Here is a 21,560-nt window from a genome sequence, read left to right as displayed (position 1 = left end):
TTAATAACCGTCTTTGTCAGCACGACCCTATTAATTATGCACATCACGTATGCCACTAATTAATTACTTTTCACTTCCTTTTCTCTACACTTTCACTTTTTCAAATTTAATGAAGATTTCCCTTTCAAAATTCAAAAAACTTCTAAAACCATTCACCTTTCATAGTTTTTTTTTGTTACCTTTTTCATTCATCGCCATTATTGCAAAGAATTTCCAAGCTTCAAACTTTTTCACTCTCCTACATCTCCTTGGTATGCCATTTCATTTTACTTATACATCACTATTTAACATTTCTACCACCTTCACCAATCTCTTTATTCAAACAAACCTATCATTTTAGCTTTCACACATTGTCAAGTAATTTTCTCTTTTTTATTCCAATCAAATTCAAGAAACTGGTAATTGAGTCTATATCTATACACATTGTATAAAAATGGACGTCTCAACTTTTATGGTAACATCCTCAATGAAAGCTAAAGAAAAACAAACTTAGAACACAAAAGAATAAGAGACCATCAAATCTTTTAAACAATCAATTTGAAAGTCCTTTCGACTGATGCAGATATTGTTATCGAGGATCCAGAAGATATCACCAATGACAAAAAGATTTTATTATCTTTTTTGTTGAGAATGAACTTCATTGTGTTCTCAGCCCTTTGAGTTCTTTAGAAAAAGAAAAGGTTTTTCACTATTTTTCTAGCAACAAAAATCAAGATTTATTTATCAAACAAAACTTTTTTTAGTCCCTTTTATTGAACATGCTCATATCCATTTCATAATAACCCTAAAATTTCTTTTAAGAATGTAAATTTTCTTGCTTGGTTTAAAAAATTAGAACCTTTTAAGACAGATGATGGAAGTTTTAAAAAATCTACGATCTTTTTAGACTTTCACAATGCCAACCATCAATACATCATTAGATATTAGGGTTGCTTTGTGCTTTTGGAATAAAACTACTAACAACTTCTAATTACTATGTGATACGGTTGATCCTACACTCTTCGATGCAGCAGCTATCACAGGACTTCCATCAAATGGGTCTATAATTACTTTCGACATGAAGCCTAAATATAAATATAATATTGTCAAAAAAAGCTTCTACGGAGAATTCATCAAACAAAACACGAGAAAACAAGACACACCAATTACAGAAGATAAACATGTGTCCTTCCTTTACTAGTGGCTTAATGCCATAGTTTTTGGTTCAAGAAATGTCTCAATGCAAAAATTATATATCCCTTTGCTGCTCTCATCCATAAAAAACAAAAACTCAATCTGATCATGCTTCTTTTGGGAAACTTATATGATGAGTTAGGTCAATGGTCGATAGTCTCTATACCAAATCCTCAATTAGCGCTGGAAAACCACTTTGGTTATTGAAGCTTTGGCTTAATGCAGTTTTTGAGAAACACATAAAGTACAAAGGAGACCAAATACTGGAGGCCTTCGATTGGTTACTTTACAGCCAAACTTCATTCATTCACACTCCACCACTGAACGTTTATGAGAAGTTTTCTTAACGCTTCACTCAAGCAAACATTTTGAGAATTAGGACTTAAACTTTGCTCCATTTGTTGATCGTAAATGTGGACTAATTTGGTTTTGACGCCCAATGGTTCGAAAAAATAATGATGAAGATGCTTAACATCTGAATGACAAAATGTAGTCTAACTTTCTCATAGTTGAAGTGATACCAATAGATATACCTCAATATAAAAAGGACCAATTTCGAGTTATTTTCCATAGTCTCTATTATGTTACAAGACAAATGAATTTTTCTTAGGCTATTCCTACACCGTTTTCAAGCAAAAATCCTCCTTTCTGCCAAACCAATTTCAACAATAGGAGAGAAATCGACAAATGCCTTAACCACAATGAAGAACGTCAAAAATATTAGTTCCCCACTTCCTTTGTTTGCAACAGTTATGTTACTAAATTATTTGTTGAGTGGTTGAGCAGTTACTATTGCCGTTATGATCAACCATTAGAAAATATTTTTCAGAGACTCATCAAATATTTTTCAGACACTCTTGAAATGCCAATTTCCAAAACTTCAAAAATAAAAGTTGAACCATCACAACATCAGAAAAAAAGAAAGACACAAAAAACTTTACCAAAAGTCAACCAATCCAGCAAGGTAACTCGAAAAACCTCTATCCTGTCTTCTTATATAAATTTCATATTATACCTGTTAATTAATCATATATTTTTTTGAATAAAATTCCAATTTAGGAGGATTTTCCTATTCAAGAGACCACTCGTGAGTCAACTAGCTTACCCATAAAAAAAATCTCAATAATTTTAATGACTCTTCTATTGCTGCTTCAAACACTTCAAACTCTAATAAGGTTGCCACAAGTTCTACACACTCTTCGAGTTTACCATCTTGAGATGTTGAGGTATTTCGATAATTTTTAACTATAAGTTGAAAAATCCATTAAAAAACCACCTTTAGTTTCAAACATAGATGATAACCAAAATCAAGTATCCTGACAAGAAGAACAAAAAACCTTCACTATCCTCCTCATCGAGTAAACATGTCTTGTCGCATTATTTGCATGATGAAAAAGAAGTCAATCAACCTGTCAAGGGAATTAATTCTAAAAACCAACAAGAATAAGGAAACTTTCTGAAAATTCAAACCATCAAAAAGGAAGCTTCTCCTAAAAGGATCGGTGTCGATCTTACAACCACTTCTTCTCCTTTCATGGAAAATAGTCCATCGAAAAAACAAAAGAGGGCACTAATCCTACCCCCCCCCCCCCCCCATACTGACTCGCAGGCTGACAAGACATCAAATCTTGTCGATGGAGCCAATTCTAGTGTCGTCGACCTGCACCAGGAATGCAAACAATATGCATTAGACAAAGCTCCTAACCCGCAAGAAGTTGATTTAAAAGAACTCCTTTCTATTGTCTCTAATTTGTCCCACAAAATAGAAGTGGATACTCAATCTTCTCCATTAACAAATCACTAGAATTTCAATTCCAAAAGAATTAACTCCCCAAACGCTTGAAAGTGTAAAGAAGCTTCTTTATCTATCGAAACTCATTGTTGATGAATGGCTAAATCAAGATGATCTAAATAATTTGCTCTCTGACATTCTGAGCTCCACTCTTGAGTATCAAGTATCTATCAACTTCTCCAAACAAGTGAAAAAATTCGAGAAAATTATTAACAATTTACTCATCTCTCACAGCAAGCTCACTGACTTCAAAAAAGACATGACAGAGATCGAGACAGAATCTGCACAACTTGAAACTTCATATGTATCATCACAAAAGACTTGTAAAAAATATGAAACAAATGTTGCTCATGCAGCCAACACTCTCGAACAATTAGTTCAACCTAAAAAAGAGCTTAAAAAAGAATTTGCTCAAGTTCGCACAGATAAAACTCTATTGCGAGGTCCTTTTCTCAAAGCTAATAAGAGGAAAAAAGACCTTAACCGAGAATTGTGTGAAATGGAAAGTACTTGAACTAAAATCAAGAGAAAATACGAGAAATTACAACTTGAAGAACCTGAAGAAATTATTGTCTATAGTTCGATTGATGAGGAAAGAGTGTGTCTCAGATTTAACTTGAAAAAACTTTTGGAGCCCTATCTATGAAAACTCAACATGTTAAATTTCTTTGTGTTTATTTTAACATACACTTTTGCTGTCCTCATACTATCAACATTTTGTCTTTTATTTCAAATATTATCTTCCAGACATCGATACTGCTTTAAATATTTTTCATTGATCGATTTAACTTCGACACCAGTATCAACATGTTTGATTTTATAAATATTTTTTGAATACAACTTAATTACCTAATAAGGTCTCTCTTAATTATGGGATCATTTTTCGTAAACCCTTGATTTCTTTCTAATGGTAACATAACTTTTAAAACTAATTCACCAATATAAAAAAAAAAATTTTTACCCGTCAATTATAAACACGAGCTATACTCTTTTTTTGACAGATAAGATTATCGAGTACTAGGATACGGTCACTATTCAAATCATTTAGTTCATCAAACATAGCATCCCAATAGTATTCAATTGATAAATCATCTTGTCTCATCACTCACATGGTGATAAGATTTATTCTTTGTTGGTAGATAAATGATTTTAGCAAAGCAAATCTGTAATAAATTTTTATAAATATTGATGATTGATGAAAAATTTTAATGTTGATATTTTATGTTTGATTGTATTTTTTATTATTTAACTTTTAAATTTATATTTAGATAAAATTATAATATTATAATTGATATAATATTTTTAATTTAAATATATTTTAAAATTTTATATTAAACTATAATTATATTTTAGTGTATTTATTTATATTTTATTTATTATTTTATTATAAAATAATTATTTTAATTAAACCACAATTAAACTAGTTAAATCAATAAGCTACTATGCTAATATTTAGAATAATTTAATGACCAATTCAATCTTCAGAACCTTGATTATAAACATATTTTTTCTTTTCTTCTCCTCTCACAAAAATCTTCTTTTCCTTCTGTCTGTAAGGTGCAGAAAGCTATTGCTACTATATGAGGAGAAGAATTGTAATGTGGTTGTGGAATGCATGCATTGTTACTGGTGACTTCGAATAAGGGCGGATGCACTTGCAATGGTGCGAGTCAATTAAATGTCTCCATTAGATTTTTTAAAATTTTTTTATAGTATATAGTAATAAATTTTATTTGTCTTCGTTGTACAAATAAATTTAACCCTACAATTACAATTTACAAATTCACAATGTTATTGAATTTTTCATATTCATAAGTCTACAATTTTATATAAAATCAAAAGTTTTATGGTGTCTATGAAAATTTATCTAATTTGTCCAAAAATAAAAATAAAGTAAAGTAGAATCTATTCTTTATGTTTAATTTTATAATTAAAATTTAAACACTATAAAAAATACCATATAAAATTTGATTTTAATTATCTAATAAAAAATAATTATAAATAAATAATAATAAAAATAAGAAGTCAAAATAAATCATTCTAATCCCGATAATCCCAAAATCAATCCTGCTACTGTTACCTTTACTCTTTTCCAATTTCCTTTTCTGTTATCCATTGGTTTTTTTTTTTTTTTTTTTTGTTAAACTTAACTTTTGTTTTGTCCGGAACAACGATATCAGTTAAAAAAAAAATTATCTATAATATTATAAAGAATCGAATCTATAATTGTATGAGAGATAAACTTTTAAATAATTATTTAATAATATATAAAGATATATTTAATTGTTTTATTAATAAAAAATAATTTTTTAATATAAAATTTAAGAAAATAAAATTTTAAATCATATGTTACTATTAAATTAATATTTTAGTATTTTAATTTATTAATTAAATAATTTTAAAATTAATTATATTGTATAATAAAAATTATTATTATAAAAATTATTATGAATATATGATTGCTGAATCGAGATATAGATATTACTTGACAGATTAACTAGTTTTTTGATTGAATTTTTATTTGAATTAAAGTAATTTAGTAACCGAATCTCAATTTAATCTAATTGAACTGGCTGATTCAGTCTAATTCTCAAAAATCATAATTAAAAGAGTATAAAATTAAAAACAAATGGATAACGGTCACAATGAAGATTCTCAAACCTAAGGGACAAAGATTGAACTTAGATAAAGACTAGGATATGAGAAAAAAAAAAATTTAAAGACATATACTCAACTCCCACATAAATTGATTAAGCTAAATCTAATCTCAAATTCGAACACAACATATTAAAAGACATTATGACGTGTCACTTCAACTAAAACCTAGGTACTAGGAGTCTAGGACACCAGAGTTGAATGAAATAGAAATTTTTCTTTTTGGTCATGAATGGCAATAGATTTCAATTAGGGTGCCTGTTTTATTTTTCTAAAATTTGTTTTCTAAAAAAAAAAAAACTTTTGGGCAAAAGGGTTACAAATTTGCACATGCCCAATTTGCAAAGAGAGCTGGCAAAATGGGTTGCAAAGCATACGGCGAAATGGCCTACTAGTATAAGATGCCTGATGCCAATTGGAGCCCAATTCGTTACCAGCACATATGAAATGGAGTGCTCGGAATGTTATTGTTGGTGGTGAATGCAAGTTCCATGAAAGAGGAGAATTGGAGTATGTGTGGGTAAGGAGTTAATATTAATTTTGTAAGTGTTAGCACAAAAATTCTACAATACAGATAATTCGATCATGATCGGTTGACATAAAAGTGAGTCGATAATATATAAATCATATTATGGCATGTGGATTGTTTCACAAAAATGTAAGTCAAAGTATCACGACATGAATTTTTTTATTAAAGCGTTAGCATACAAGAGTTCGACTTATCCTAGAGAGAGTCAAGTCGATGACTTCTAAAAATCGAAATGAGACAATTACATGAAGGTCTCATCCAGAAGCACTTTATGGAATGTAGAGCTTGAAGACCATGATAAGAGAAAACGTGGAATGTCAAACTTAGGAGTTAAGATTCTTCAAAGTCAAAGCAATGTCGTGGCAAGAGAAATAGCAGGAAGTTAGATCGTAGAAAGAGAAAAACATTCTGCAAATCTATCGTTGTGATCTATAAATAGAAGAAATGTAGAAGTGAAAAGGAAACTTCAATCTGAATACTACAACATCACACAAAACTCTACAAAATCTAAAGTTACGCTGACGTCAAGAAGATCTTTAAAGTGCAAATATATGTGAGTAACTGGAGTCAACTTTCTTTTATTCATTTTATTTTCATTATTTTAATTTTCTCTTTTATTTCATTTTATCACTTTTCATTCCTTTACAGAAATTCTAATTTATTTCGTTTATTTATTTTAAACTTCAACTTATTTGTTATTTTAGTTACAATTCTTATTTATTTCATTTCTTTTCCTTCTTGTTATTTTTTTTAATGTTGTTTATTTTTATTCTCTTCTTTCAAGCATTTTATTTCCAAGTTGTTATTTTGTTTTATTTATTTTTTTATTTTTACAATTTATCACAAATATTTCGACATACACAGTTTCGATACCTATGCTAAGTAATTTCCGAATCGAGCTTACTCTTTTTTAGATGAGTCGTATCCGCTCCCTGAACTGAGATCTTAATGCAAGCTTGATTTGACACCTTGTTGAGGTTACCAAAAATCAAGTAGAAAAAATTCGCATGCCTAGCGGGACTTTGAGTTAAGCTAACGAATCAAGTTGTGTATGCGATTATGCAATGACAAATTAATAATGTCTGATAGAGTCTCAACTTTAACTGATACGTCGAATAAGGATAATAGAGAGCCTACGAGAGACCCCAAGACAGAGACTGCTCCGCCAGCAGGCACTTCAGGTTGAAGGATTAATCTTGTCATCATAAAAGAAAATCCATCGACTGTACCCGTCACGTGGTCCCATTATTCTCCACTATTAAAAAATTCTAATATTGAATATATAGAAAGCACAGCCACAACAAAGAATAACCCCTTGTACAATCCTGCACCTCTTCTAAGTTACCCCCCAATAAGTATACCAATTAATTATAATTCTAATGTAGCGAATTACAATGTTTATCAATATTTGATAAATAATCCTCCATGTTTGGGGTTAGTTTCTATGTCACAACCGGGGCAAATGGGCCAAATCGGTCGAATCAGAACCAAAATGGGCCCATGGCCCAACCCAAATCACCTAATTAAACGAGCTTCAGCTCTTCTCCCTCCTCCCTAAGATGAAACACGCTGAAGCCATAGGAAAAAGGGGGAGAAGGAGAGAGCAAACCCTTGGCTAAAATTCAAATCAACATAACTTTTGATTCGGAGTTCCGATTGACGAACCGTCAGTGGCCACACATTCATCTCGGAATTCTCTACAAAATTCACCAAACAATTTGGTAAGAAAATCATATTTTCTCACCCTATTCTCTCTTTTTTAATTCGTGATTTTAAGTTTTAGTATTGAGAGATTTTGTAATTTTGATAGTTTAGGGATACTCTAGCAATGGATACTCACTAGAATTCGTCCATTTGACTCGTGAGTAACAGTAAAAAAATCTTAATCCTTGTGAATTGGTGATTTAATGATCTCAATGTTGATTATTGTGATATTATATGAATTAGATTATGTATCTTGTTGAATTGGAGTTAAATTGGTGGATATTGAAAATTTGGAATTGAATCCTGGGAACTAAAAATTTAATTGGTGAGGAATTGGAGCTTAGGAGCTTGAGGAACAGTGGATAATTTAGGTATTTTGGGCTTAGGGAGGAATTGGCCAAGGTATAGTTTTGGTTTCTCGTAGATCTATAAAATATAATGTAACGTGAAAACTTAGGCTAGAAAACCATAAGATAAGAATGAACTAAATGAATTATTGATAGATAATGTATATGGTATACGATGTGTTTCTAAAGGATAAATGAAATTGTATATGTTGGATTGTGACTTTGATGAGTATAAAATAAACATGATTATCGATATGTTGAGAATTGATGGTGAGTTTGTGACATTGGATTGAATGGATTGGTTGAGAGATGTATGATTCAATTTTATAAATGGTTTGTTATTGGAGTTGGTTAGTTTTTAAAAAAGATATAATATTGGAATATGTTTGATTTTGAAATAATTTAATACTAGGAATGATCTAAATGATTGAGAGGAGTTTGGTTTGATGGTTGGGACCCTTGAAGGGTGGCAGAAGTTTGAGTTTTAGGGGAGGTGTTGTTGAAATTTTTAGAAGAATTCTGAGAAGTTTTATTTTGGTTAATTTGGATTGAAAGAATTGTATTATTTGATTTTTATTTATTTAAGAAAAGAATGAATTATGTTTGAGTTTAAATTATTTGGTTTTGAAATGAGATTAGTTGTTTCTCCCCTAAAGTCTAGAGGCCTTGTCGAGGGGTTTAACTAATAAATAGTTTATCTTTGTCTTTTGAAAAGAGTTTGAATTCGAAAACGATTTTAAAGTTAGCTTGGAGAATATGTAAATGAATGAGATATGTGACCCTAGGTAAGAGGCAGTGGCATTGTCCATTTACTCCGAAAAAGAGATGAGGAAGAAGAATGATAAAAACTGAGTTTAAATTGATGAAATATGAGTGTATGAGAGAGGGTATAAGGGCGATAATCATATATTGTGGCTATGATCGATTAATTGAAGAAGTGTGGAAGGTTGCGAATATGCCGGAGATGCATATACGAGTTAATGAATGTATGAATGGTTTATAATGAATTTGAAAATGAAACTATTTTTGGGCTTGACCAGGAAAGGATCATGGTGGTTTATCGCTTGTCCAATATCGATATATCTATAGGGATCGTGGTGATTTACCGCCCACGAATTATGAAATTGTGATTTATGCACTTGACAAGGATCGTAGTGGTGTATCGCTTGTCAATGATTGCAGTTGAGGTGGAGATTGTGGTTATTTACTACCCATAGGTTGTTCCTTTTCAATTGAAAACGTCTGTGAGGATCCAGGTAGTTTACCACCTGCAGATGGTGGGAATTGAGGTGGTTTACCGCTCACTAGGTGAGGATCGTGGTACTATACCGCTTACCAGTTTTCAAGAGGACGATGTCCGAGTTAGCTACCGGACATGTCGGGTTGGCTTTATAACCAACATATGAGACTCATTAGCCGTAGGATAGGTATGCATCATGTGCATTTGTGTGATTTGTTTGAGAATGCTTTGCTTTGGTTTGCATAATTGTTTGACGGTAATTGATTGCTATATGTCCTATTTGCTGTACTTGTTATCCATGGTTGTGCTTTTCTTGTCAGTTTTACTTGTGCTTGCATATGAGAGGTCCTTTGTTTGGCGGAGGAGTAACGAGGGCTGTTTCACCGGTGTTTCGGAGGGCTGGAGAAAACAGAAAGTAAAGAGTTAAGTTAAAAATTGATTTAGGACTTGAGAACCTTAGACAGTGACCTATTTTCTGGTTTAGTTTACTTTCCTTAAGTTTGATTCTGAGTATCGGAGTAGTTCTAGAAATGTCTCTAACTTTTCCGAGATCTTATATATTATTTATGTGGGAACTTTTACCATACTGATAACCCCCAATTCTCATTCCATACATATGTTGTTGTTTTCAGATGCAGGTCGTGAGATACCGCACTGAGTATTCTGGAGACTCTTCAAAGCGAAGAACTATCTTAGGACTCGGTGTTCGTATTTTGTTTATGTTTATATATGTATATAGATTCTCCACTTTGTATATAACTTGTATATGTTTGTCCCTTTTAGGGGTTTACTTGGAGAAACAGGTGTTTTGTTGTATGTTTGGGTCACTTTTGGGTTATATATATATATATATATATATATATATATATTATCCTTTCCGTTCTATCTTATCTACCTTTCTGCTTAATCTTTTGTGAGCTACGTAATTTCTGTTTCAACTTTGTTTAACTTCTTTTTTTTAAGGCTCCTAGAGTCTTAGTTATAACTTCTTTCAACTATATTTATATATGTATTTTATTTTTAGAGGTCGTAACGCCTCACCATCTTTGATTTACGTCTTAGGCGTAAGCTCTATGTGATAGGGTGTTACATGGATGAAATTAAAATGAGTTAGATATTAGACAAATTAAGGATTAGGATTAAATTTTTTTTATAAGGATAAAATTAAAAAAAAAATTGACTAGATATTGACGGTTAAAGAATTATAAAAATAAAATTAAAATTTATTTAGATATAGATAAAATTAAATTAAATTAAATATTAAAAATATTTTTTAAAAAATTATAAATGTTAGAAAAAAATATATTTTATCCTATACTTAAAAAAATATTAATATTTAACCTAGCTATCCCATCCTAAAGTTATTCTTAATAGATGCAAGAATTTGGCTCCACCTTGAATTTCACCCTTCGTTCTGATCATTATCCACTATCTTCAAACAAGACATCAAAGCAAATTAGAACATTTCCTCATCCTTAGCATCACCATTCAAAGCAGCTAGAATTAAAAAAAAAAAAAAATTAAAACGCGAATTTGTGCTTCTACTTTTCTGGATGGTGACTTGTTGACAAATATCATCATTTCAATTTTGTGTCTAAAGAAGCTACATCTTAAAATATAATAAGGCATTATTGATCTCCATTCATGGAAAAGAGAAAATTGTTTGCATAATGATATGTTAATTGCCACCCAATTTGTACTGGCTACCGCATTAATTAGGTGAGTTCACACTAATTTTGTAATTAAACTTGGAGAAGAGCCTCTATGCATGCCCAAAAAACTTAATCATATAATTAAATATTATTCGAATTTTATGGTTGGTTTCACGGGTCTATATTTTATTGAACAATAAATTATTATATATACAAAACAAAATTTAAACTTTTGATATGTGATTAAGCGAACGAATAAGTTAATCACTTAATTAATCTAAATTAATTATTAAAAATGCTTTTTGAATATGATTATTATTGAATTTTATCTACTATTAAAAGAAGTATAAATTTTAATATAGAATTTGTGTTTGATTAATAATAAATACATCTCATGTTAATAATAATAAGAATTTAATTTTGATGTATTTTCAATGTAAAATCATTTTACGCGTGCATCCAATCGATCACATAATACTATAAATTAATTATCTTTTATATTGATAGCGTGAATGATCATGCATTTACAAAAACAGTTATAATTGCACTGACTCTCAGTACATTAAAATTAAACTCTAATAATACTAATAGTAATAATAATAATATGTGTTCAAAAGTTATATTAGATATTTGCTTTTCAACTATAGAGATTCCTTTTTAGAAAGGCACACTTTATTTATGTGTTCCGAAGGCAGTTCTTGCCAATTAAAGTAATAGCATGTAGGGTTCATTGGAGTTTCAACATGGATATGCTATGGTATGGCATGGGAGTGGGATTTCACATCAATAATGTGTTGTGATTAGGGTTTTATTAATTTCTTTAGCCAATTGATAAATCTTAAGGTGCATATTCCACTCTTGTTGTATTGGCCATTGATGCCAACACGTTTTAAGATTTGTTTTGTCCATCCTCCATTTAACCACTAAGAAATGTTCATACTTTATTTTAATTTCCCTAGTAATTAAGAAAATATATATAATCCCATAACCATGTTCCATAAAATAAATTAGTCAAACCATTGCTTTATTTTATTTATTTATTTTTGCCTTTTCTTCAAGAAGTTTTGGTTTTGTATAAATGTTGACCTGAAGAACAAGCTATACCACAGAATTCATATATAAAAATAATTATTATAAAGATAACTTATTATAACTATGACACAAAAGGATAAACTTATGATTAAAGATAGAATAAAATAACCTAAGACTAAATCTTGTAAAACATATCCTTCACACATGGATCAAGGGATGTGTTATTTGAACTACAATTCATTGGCACCTTTTATAATTTATATTAATTAATTAGGCTACTATTCATAATTTCATATCACCTATTCTCCTTATTATTGGAGCTTTTATTCAAATTTATATATATTATGTTATTGTATTCACCAATCCAATATCATATCCTAGTCTTTGCGATATAAAATTTTTCTATCACCTAATAACACTACTCAATCTCATACGATATTGTCCAATTTATAATTATACAAAAACTAAAATTCTATCTTAATTAAAATGAAATAAGTATAATATGCAAGTATGTAGAAGTATAGCACACAACAATATGATAAATGGCACACCCATTTATGGCATACTCTAATCCAATTCTCAAAGGTTCGGATTAGTATTTTTTTTAGTAAAGTATTATTTTTGTCTCTAATATTTAGAGTAAGTTCTAAAATTGTCCCTAATATTTTAATCGTTCTATTTAAGTCCTTAATGTTTTAAAATTGACACAATATTATCTTGCCATTAGGGATCCGTTAACAGAATTGACGGCAGGACAAAATTGAAATAATTTTGAAACTTTAGAAATTTAAATAGGACGAAAACGTTAAGGACAAAAACACTATATAAAAATAAATTTTAATTTTATCTTTCAATAATATTAATTTTTTACTATACATAGTATTCAATTATTTTTTAATTACATCTAAATAAATTACACTTAATCACATTGATTTCATTTTAAATAAATTTATTTTTTTTTATAATTTTAAAGAATTTTGATGCATTAGAGACAAAAGGTATAATTTATATTTTATTGTATATATATTTTTTTCTGCAAATTTATATACTAGTTATTCTACAAACATTTTATGATAACTAGAAATCTTTAAGAGTAAAATTATTAAAAAATTAATTTATTTAAAATAAAAGTAATATGATTAAGTGTAATTTACTTAGATGTGATTAAAAAATAATTGAATACTATGTATAGTAAAAAATTGATATTATTGAAGGATAAAATTAAAATTTATTTCTATGTATCATTTTTGTCTCCAACGTTTTTGTCCTATTTAAGTTCCTAACGTTTCAAAATCGTCTCAATTTTGTCCCGTCAATTCTGTTAATGGATTCCAAACAGCAGGACCACATTGAGTCAGTTTTGAAACGTTAGGGACCTAAATAGAATGATTGAAATGTTAGGGACAACTTTGAGACTTACTCTAAACGTTAGGAACAAAAGCGATACTTTACTCTATTTTTTTTTAAATAAGGTATTTATATTTTTGAAAAGTATAAGTATTGATAAATTAAAAAAAAAATGTACTTATGTTTGTATTTGTGCTTATGACATTTTAAAAGTTAGATTACATTTGAAAACACATATAGAGTTGCTTTCTAAAACTAACTAAAAAAAGGTTAACATAATTCTTATATTAATAAATATTTACATTTATTTTACTCTTTATTATATTTATGTCTATTAAAGACATGCATTTTAAATTTTAAAAACAATTTCTACCTAATACAATTATTATATTTTGTATTTGTTACAAGTCATTTTTATTTAAATTTATCAAACATAACTACTATTTTTAAAAGTTAATTTTGAAAAAGTTAGATTTAATAAAACTACCTTTTAAAATAAAAGTTCTATCAAATCAAACTGTTAAGACTATTGCTATTGGATTGAAAAGAGCATGGAATTTGTACTTGCTATATGTAAAAAATATTTGAATTTGTTCATTGTCTTGAAGTGGATACCATGATATATCTATAAGGCAGTCACAACACACAAAGAAGAATGATATGACATGTATGTCAAATAAAACCAAGAATTCAAATGAGGTAGAAAAAAAAAAGAAAAAAAAAACTTTGCTCCAAAATGGTATAAAGAAATGAACTTTTTCAATGCACATGGTTGTGTTTTTTCCCTTTCAATTTAGAATTAGAAGACAAGAGGGTCAATTAGCACTAAGAAATCTTGCTATTTCTGGGGAGGATTCAATGCTGACGAGATCAAATAGGTGTTGGTGTGAGAAATAAATTGTAGTAGATAATTCCGGCAAACAACACTCACCTAAGGTTTGATTAAATTCAATTCCATTTTCTTTCTATTTTCAAAAACATATATCAACCTCGACAAATATTAATACACTTCATAAAAGTACAGAATACTGTAATCTATAAAGCATGGATACTTGTTTGATTTGTCATGTTTGCGTATTGAATATATTTTATCTGACACGCGTGTTTTTTGTGTTTAAACTATGTTTTGATAAAAAAATAAAAAAAAAATCTTTTTCGGACACGTTTGAACTTTGAACACACTTAAATATTATCACATGTTAGTGTATTCAACTTTATTCTTAATATATATTCTTAAAATGAGTTTAAAAATAGTATATATTATTAATTATTAAAATAAAAAATATTTTAAATATTTTATATAATTAAAAATAATTAAAAAAATTAATTTATATTTATCAATAAAATACCGAAATATCATTACAATTTATCAAAAAAAATATTTTATATTTTATATATATGTCGTGTCCTTGTATTTTATAAAAATTTTAAATTTATATGTCCACGTATCTCATATTGTATCGTGTTCTGTGTTCGTGTTAATATTCATGCATCGTAGACAGAATACATCATACTTAAGTACTTAACACGTGTAAACATTATATTTACCTTTCTTGGTGATTGTCAGTGTATTGTGAACAAAATACAAAATGAGGTCGTGTGAATATCACCAAACCTCACAAAAAGTCAAAGAAATTTGCCCTAAAATTAAGTAATTATATATCAATTCGATATAGGTAAGGAGCTTTCAAGCTAAGGCCAAAATGTGCCTTAGGGTGGCTTGTTTAGACAATTTGCTATGCCTTTTGGAATTTGTTTTTTCCATGCTTAAATAAACATTTAGACAAAGTGAGCAACATTAGTTTGTGAAATTTATGGTTTATAAAAAATTAAGAAAAGGATAATGACTTATGGTCCATGCACACTTTTTAGGTACAACCACAATCCACAAATTGCAGCCACACAATGTGAATCTAACAAAATCAAAGAATAAAAACAAAAAATAATAATCCAAAACTCAACTTATTCAGACCAGGGTATATAAAAGTCAGCCTGTAGAATAAAGACACCTAAATTTGGAAGGATTTGAAGCTTTTTTGTCATGTTCTCCATGCCTCACATGCACATTGAACACATAAATGCATATCAAGGTGAATAAATCACATTAATTATATTACCTTAATTTACATAGTGAAAGCAAAAGCTGCATATTTAATATTGCTGCTTAATTTCTTATTGCAGCAATATTTATATAAGTCTTTGTACATGTACACCTATATCAAGTGGATTCTTTTCGATTCTAAAATTAAAAAAATATATATTTTTTCAAGAAAATTAATCAGACTTTAATTTCTCGAATTCAACTGTTTTTTGTGAAGACAAGTTTGTCGTACCCCAAACTTCATAAAATTTGTGTATCCCGATGAACTTCAAATTTCTATACTCTCTCAATCGCTTCTTTGCTTTTAGTTTGGAAAAAATATATACTCCTAAATCGCTTCTGTACTTCTAATTTGAAAAAAAATATATATACTATGATCAAAACTCTTCGTTTAAAAAAAAAATTAGTTTGGTTTAATTTAAATGAGAAAGAAAGTTGGAGAATTGAATATTAAACAAATAACAAGCATGACTTTTTTAACATCGCAGCAATAGCAACTACTGTTAAACCAAATTAGATTTTTTTTTAAGATGTTGGGGAGCACCATTCCTACTACACTATTCTTGTGTACACTTGTGGTACTCCTATAAACTCCTGGAGACGATGATAATAATTGCTATTGCTTATTCAATATTCAACTTTTCAACTTTTCTTATGGAGAGAGACGAAGTGAAATTCGTATCGAAAAATGCGACGAGCTCTATAAAAATATAGAAGTTCACGGGGTACGGCGAACCTTATCCTAAATGAAAAAAAAACGTATTTCAGAAATTAAAGTCTAATTAATTTTTGGGGGGAAATAAAGTTTTTTTTTTATTTTAGAATAGAAAAAAATTCCTATATCAAGTATAATGAACTAAATGGCTTCAAAAGGAAAAAAAAAACCAAGGTAGTAGCTGTATTAAGAAACACTGCACCTTTCATATTACAACAAACTTGCTTTACAAAATGTATTGTGAATGATGATATTTTGATAACACCAACCAAAACCCAGATAACTAAAGGCATTACTTCAAGAACTATATATAAAGATCACTGTTGAGGGACATCAAATCTTACACTATCAAGCCATGAAACAACTACTTCAATGCTAGGTCTCATCCTTGGATCTTGGTCTAGACATTTACATGCAATAGCAAGAACCTCCAAGAGCTGTTTCTCATGATCCTTGTGCCAAATTGCTGGATCAAAGATCTCTTGCTCCTTGTTCTCATATTTCATCTGAAACACCCAAGACACCAAGTTCCTGCAATTCTTCCCCTTGATGACTTCCACAGGCCTTCTACCCGTAAGAAGCTCGAGAAGAACCACGCCGAAGCTATAAACATCGCCCCGGAAGGTTGCCGTCAGTGTCTGACTATATTCTGGAGGAATGTACCCTAATGTCCCTACTAAATCTGTTGTGACATGAGTGTCATAAGGTTGAAGTAGCCTTGAGAGACCAAAATCAGCCAAATGAGCTTCGAACTTGTCATCCAACAGTATGTTGCTGGATTTAACGTCACGGTGCACTATGTATGGTTCGCACCCCTTGTGCAAGTAAGCTAATCCGCGAGCTGCACCTTGCGCAATCTTGAGCCTCACGTCCCATTTTAGAGTCGAATTCCCGTCCACACTCTCATGCAGCCAGTAATCCAAGCTTCCATTCTCTAAGTAAGAGTAAATTAGCAGCCTGTCATTGCCATGCTTACAATAACCTTTAAGTGAAACAAGGTTCTTGTGCTGAGCTCTTGAAAGGGCCTCTACTTCGGCTTGGAATTCTCGTTCCATCTGACCACAGTCCCCGGAGAGTCTCTTGACGGCGGCTTTTGTGCCATTCGGAAGATATGCCTTGTAAACAAGGCCAAACCCACCACAACCAACAATATTTGCTTGATTGAAATTGTTTGTGGATTTTAACAAATCCGCAACAGTTAGATCCTTGCAATCCGAATGAAACAGAACCAATTTCGAGGAAACAAGTGCTTCGGATAACCTGTGTGGCCTATTGCTGAGTTCCTCATCATAATTATCAACTGGCTTATCTTCCCTCTTTGACATCTTGAGCAGAATAATTGCAAGAAGCAGTGCAAGCCCTATCCCTATGCCGATCGTTAAGCCAAGTACATTAGCTCGTTTTCTCGAAGAACCAGAAGACGAATTGGGCTTTAAACTTGGGACATTTTTGCAGGGTAAATCAATGGATCCACAAAGCCCCAAGTTGCCCTCAAAGCTTGAACTAGGGAAGCTATAAAATTGTACTCCATCTGGAATTTTTCCTTGCAATCGATTATATGCCACACTGAACTTCGACAAGAATGTGAGGTTGTTAAATGATTCAGGGATTGATCCAACAAGGTCGTTGTAAGATAAATCCAACATTTCCAAGTTCTCCATCTCTGAGATAGTGCTAGGAATGGTACCAGAAATGTTATTCCTGCTCAAATCTAAGACATGAAGATCTTTCAAGTGACCGATTTCAGGCCATATACTTCCACTCAACATGTTATTGCTCAACAAAATTGATGGAGGGAAACTCGAGGCCTGGTTATATTGTAGTCCACTAGCACTCTTATTTCTCTTCACAAAGAGTGGAATGCCGGAGGATACCGTGAGATTCGGCCGGGTACAATTCGTCGACATGAGGCCCCTCAACTCTGTCAAGCTTTTCGGAATTCCTCCGGTCAGAGAATTGTTCGACAAATCCAAGTAGAACAAACTGTCCATGTGACCAATCCAAGAAGGAATACTACCATTCAAATTGTTCCAAGACAAATCAAGGACTCCCAATTTCCTGCAATTTGATATCCATGGAGGAATTTGGCCTTTAAGACCACAATTTCCGAATGCCAAAATCAAAAGGCTCTCGAATCCTAGCGTTACATTTTGCGGGATTTCCTCACCATGGAAATTCTTTGTGAAGATAAGAGTGGTGAGGTTTTTACACTGCTTCAGAACAGATAGAGCCCCGGATAAGTCAACTAAGCTGTTATTTGAGATAGACACAAAAGAAAGCATAGTGAGATTGGCATAACTTTCGGGAATTCGACCAGTTAGCCCATTCCTAGCAAGGCTTAAGACTTTCAATTCACGGCAATTGGACAACGAGTTCGGAAGGGATCCATTGAAGTGATTAGTAGCAAGATCAAGTGTGCTAAGATTAGACAAGCCAGTGAAATCAAGATCAATTTGACCAGACAAAGAGTTGTTCTTAAGATCAAGCACCTTAAGCTTTGAGCAAAAAGCCAAGGTAGAAGGCAATGGTCCAGTAAATGAATTGGCATGTGCTACCAATTGTTCTAGGTTCAAGAGGCTCTGAAACACATTCGGGAGCTCCCCGGAAAACCGGTTCCCCGAAACAACAAGAGCTGTTAGGCTAGAGAGCTTACTTAATTCCCTGCTTAACTGGCCAGAGAGATTGTTGGCTGAGACTGAGAATTGCTCCAATGCTGAAAATGAATACAATGAATCTGGAAGAGTGCCAGTGAATGAATTTGAATCCAAATGCAACTGTTGAAGAGATTTGGCGCAATTGTCCAAGCCTTCAAGACCACCAACAAGATGATTTGCAGATAAATCAAGGGTTTGAAGACCCTTTGAGGAACTGCAAATTCTGGAATTGAACCTGCCATTGAATGAATTGTTACTCATGTTGAGAGCAAGGAGCTGAGGAAACTCACCAAGCTTGAGCATGTCCTCATCAAATGAATTGCTGGAAATGTTCAACACTTGAATGGATTGCAAACCGGAAATCGCTGCTGAAACCGGTCCTGAAAGCATGTTATGGCTCAAATCAAGGATCCTCAGGAGCTTCAAATTGGAGAATTCCACAGGCAATCTACCTCCAAGATGGTTGAACGACAGATTCAGAAAAATTAGCTGATCTAGCTTTGATAAAGATGCTGGAATTGTACCATTGAGACCAATTTCAGGGAGGTTCAACTTAGTAACTCTGCTAGATGCTGCTCCACCACCACCACCAGTTACATTACCACAAATAACACCATACCACTTGCAGCAAGAAACATCATTAGACCATGATGTCATGAAATTGTTCTTTGTAAGGTTGCCTGCAAATTCCTTCAGTGCTGATGAATCAAGAGGGTCACATGATGATGATATGGCCTGCCATAGCAAGCAAGCCAACATACACCACTGCAGAATTATTGTCACTGACAAACATCTGAGAATCACCATTGCTGAAAACAATAACTTGATATGTGTATGCTCAAAAAAAATCAAAGGCTAAGCTTCCATACACATAGTGGTAGCTACTATCACTGGGAAAGTGAAGAAGGAACCTTTAATCACAGCTTCAAACAAAATTCACAATCCCCTCAAATTGAAGCAGCAAGCAACTTGAAAAGGAAAGCACCAAACACCAACTTCCAAGTAAAATATTCAGATCACCAATCCCAACCAGAAATAACACCAAATCCCAAGAACAAAGAGATCTAAGACAGTAAAGATTGAAGCAGAAAACCCCAAAACCCCCCTTACACAACCTGAGAGGAAAATTTTAAAAACAGCACCTCCTCTTGGAGAAAGAGATAGGGGATGCTCAAATGAAGAAACTTATATCCCAAATCCCCAAAACCCCAAAGAAAATAGAATAGGGACCATATGGCAACAGCTTGTGAATGAAGCAATCAATAGTGCCCATTGAAAAAAAATAAAGTGAAGACAACAATCAATACCAACAACAACAACAAAGGAGTATAGTTAGCCGGTGAGGTTGAGATCCCATTCAGTCCCCACATGAAAAAAAAAATAGAAATTTAAGATCTTTGACCCAAAAATCAAAATCCCAAGACTCAATATTTCTCAGAAACTCAACTCAACAATGACCTCTTCAAACACTAACACAAACCCCAGATAGCCCTTTCTCATAAAAAATGAAACCTTTGGTTACTTCTTGTGGCAGAAACCAGAAAAGGTTTGAAATTTAAGCCCAGGGAGTTTGAATGAGAAGAATAAAGAAAAGGGGTAGAAAACAAAGAACAGTGGACTCTGAACCTAACCTCAGCAAACTTTCGTCAAACACCTCTGCTTCAGTTTCCAAACCAAAAACGTCATTTCTATATTCTCTCTCCTAAGATTGTGTTTTTGTTTTTTTTAATTTTTAATTTTCTTTTTCTTTTTCAAAGGGGGTTATAGCTGTGTCTCTGAAATTCAACCCAAAACAGTGATAGATGATAGAATCTAGAGAGGAAGACAAAGATAGCAGAAACTTCAAATCAAGGAACAGTGGGTTTGGAAGAGAGAGATGGGAACCGGAGCACAAGTCTCGCATAGTGCAAGACAGAAAAGGAAAGTTCTTAATCTTTCGTGGGAATCTATAAACCTATAGTATTAAAAATTTCTTCTCCACTTATAAACAATTATATAATTAATAATTTTAAAATGGTGGGTGCCTAAATATTTGTATTGTTATTGTGGTGTTTTTGTCCCTCAATTTGGATGGATTTTGAGCCAAAAATTTATTCAATTTGAACACTAGTTTTATTTGTGGTACAATTTAGATTGAATTTACAGTTTTGTAAATTAAAAAATTAAATATATATATATATAACAAGTCTCAACGTCAATTTTTAAATAACTAACCATAGTAGTCACAAAAAAAAACAGAATAATTCTCCACATACAAGTAATTTTCAATACAAGTCATACAAATCATTTATATTCACGCCGTTTCACGTTTTTTTTGCCTCTTTTTCTTCTTCTTCTTTCTCCGTGCTTCCTCTTCCTCCTCTTCCTCCTTCTCCTCCTCCTCCTTCTCTTCTTCTTCATCTTCCTCCTCCTCCTCCATGTCTCTTTTTCTTCTTTTTCACAATTTTTCTCTCTCGTTATCATCGTCATCAACACCACCTCTTACTCCCTCTTTTTTTATTGAAATTTCTTCTCCTCTTTTCGTTTTCTCTTTCTCCTTCATTAAAATCACCAAGAAAAAATGAAAAAACATTATTCAAGATACTGTTTTACTGTTCTTCTAGATTTTTTTTTCTAAAT

General features: G+C 31.5%; 1 protein-coding gene across 1 annotated transcript; it reads right to left on the bottom strand.

The window, feature by feature from the left end:
• Positions 1-16,446: 16,446 nt before the first annotated feature.
• LOC130944384 (phytosulfokine receptor 2) lies at positions 16,447-20,876 on the bottom strand. Its single transcript, XM_057872692.1, has one exon. It carries the CDS (start codon positions 19,746-19,748, stop codon positions 16,605-16,607), a length of 3,144 nt encoding a protein of 1,047 aa, XP_057728675.1. The 5' UTR covers positions 19,749-20,876; the 3' UTR covers positions 16,447-16,604.
• Positions 20,877-21,560: the final 684 nt, after the last annotated feature.

The sequence above is a fragment of the Arachis stenosperma genome, chromosome 8 (genome assembly GCF_014773155.1).
Source record: "Arachis stenosperma cultivar V10309 chromosome 8, arast.V10309.gnm1.PFL2, whole genome shotgun sequence".
In the NCBI taxonomy this organism is placed as follows: Eukaryota; Viridiplantae; Streptophyta; class Magnoliopsida; order Fabales; family Fabaceae; genus Arachis; species Arachis stenosperma.
Note: the sequence above shows the minus strand (reverse complement) of the source record. Positions and strands in the feature narration are given on the sequence as shown.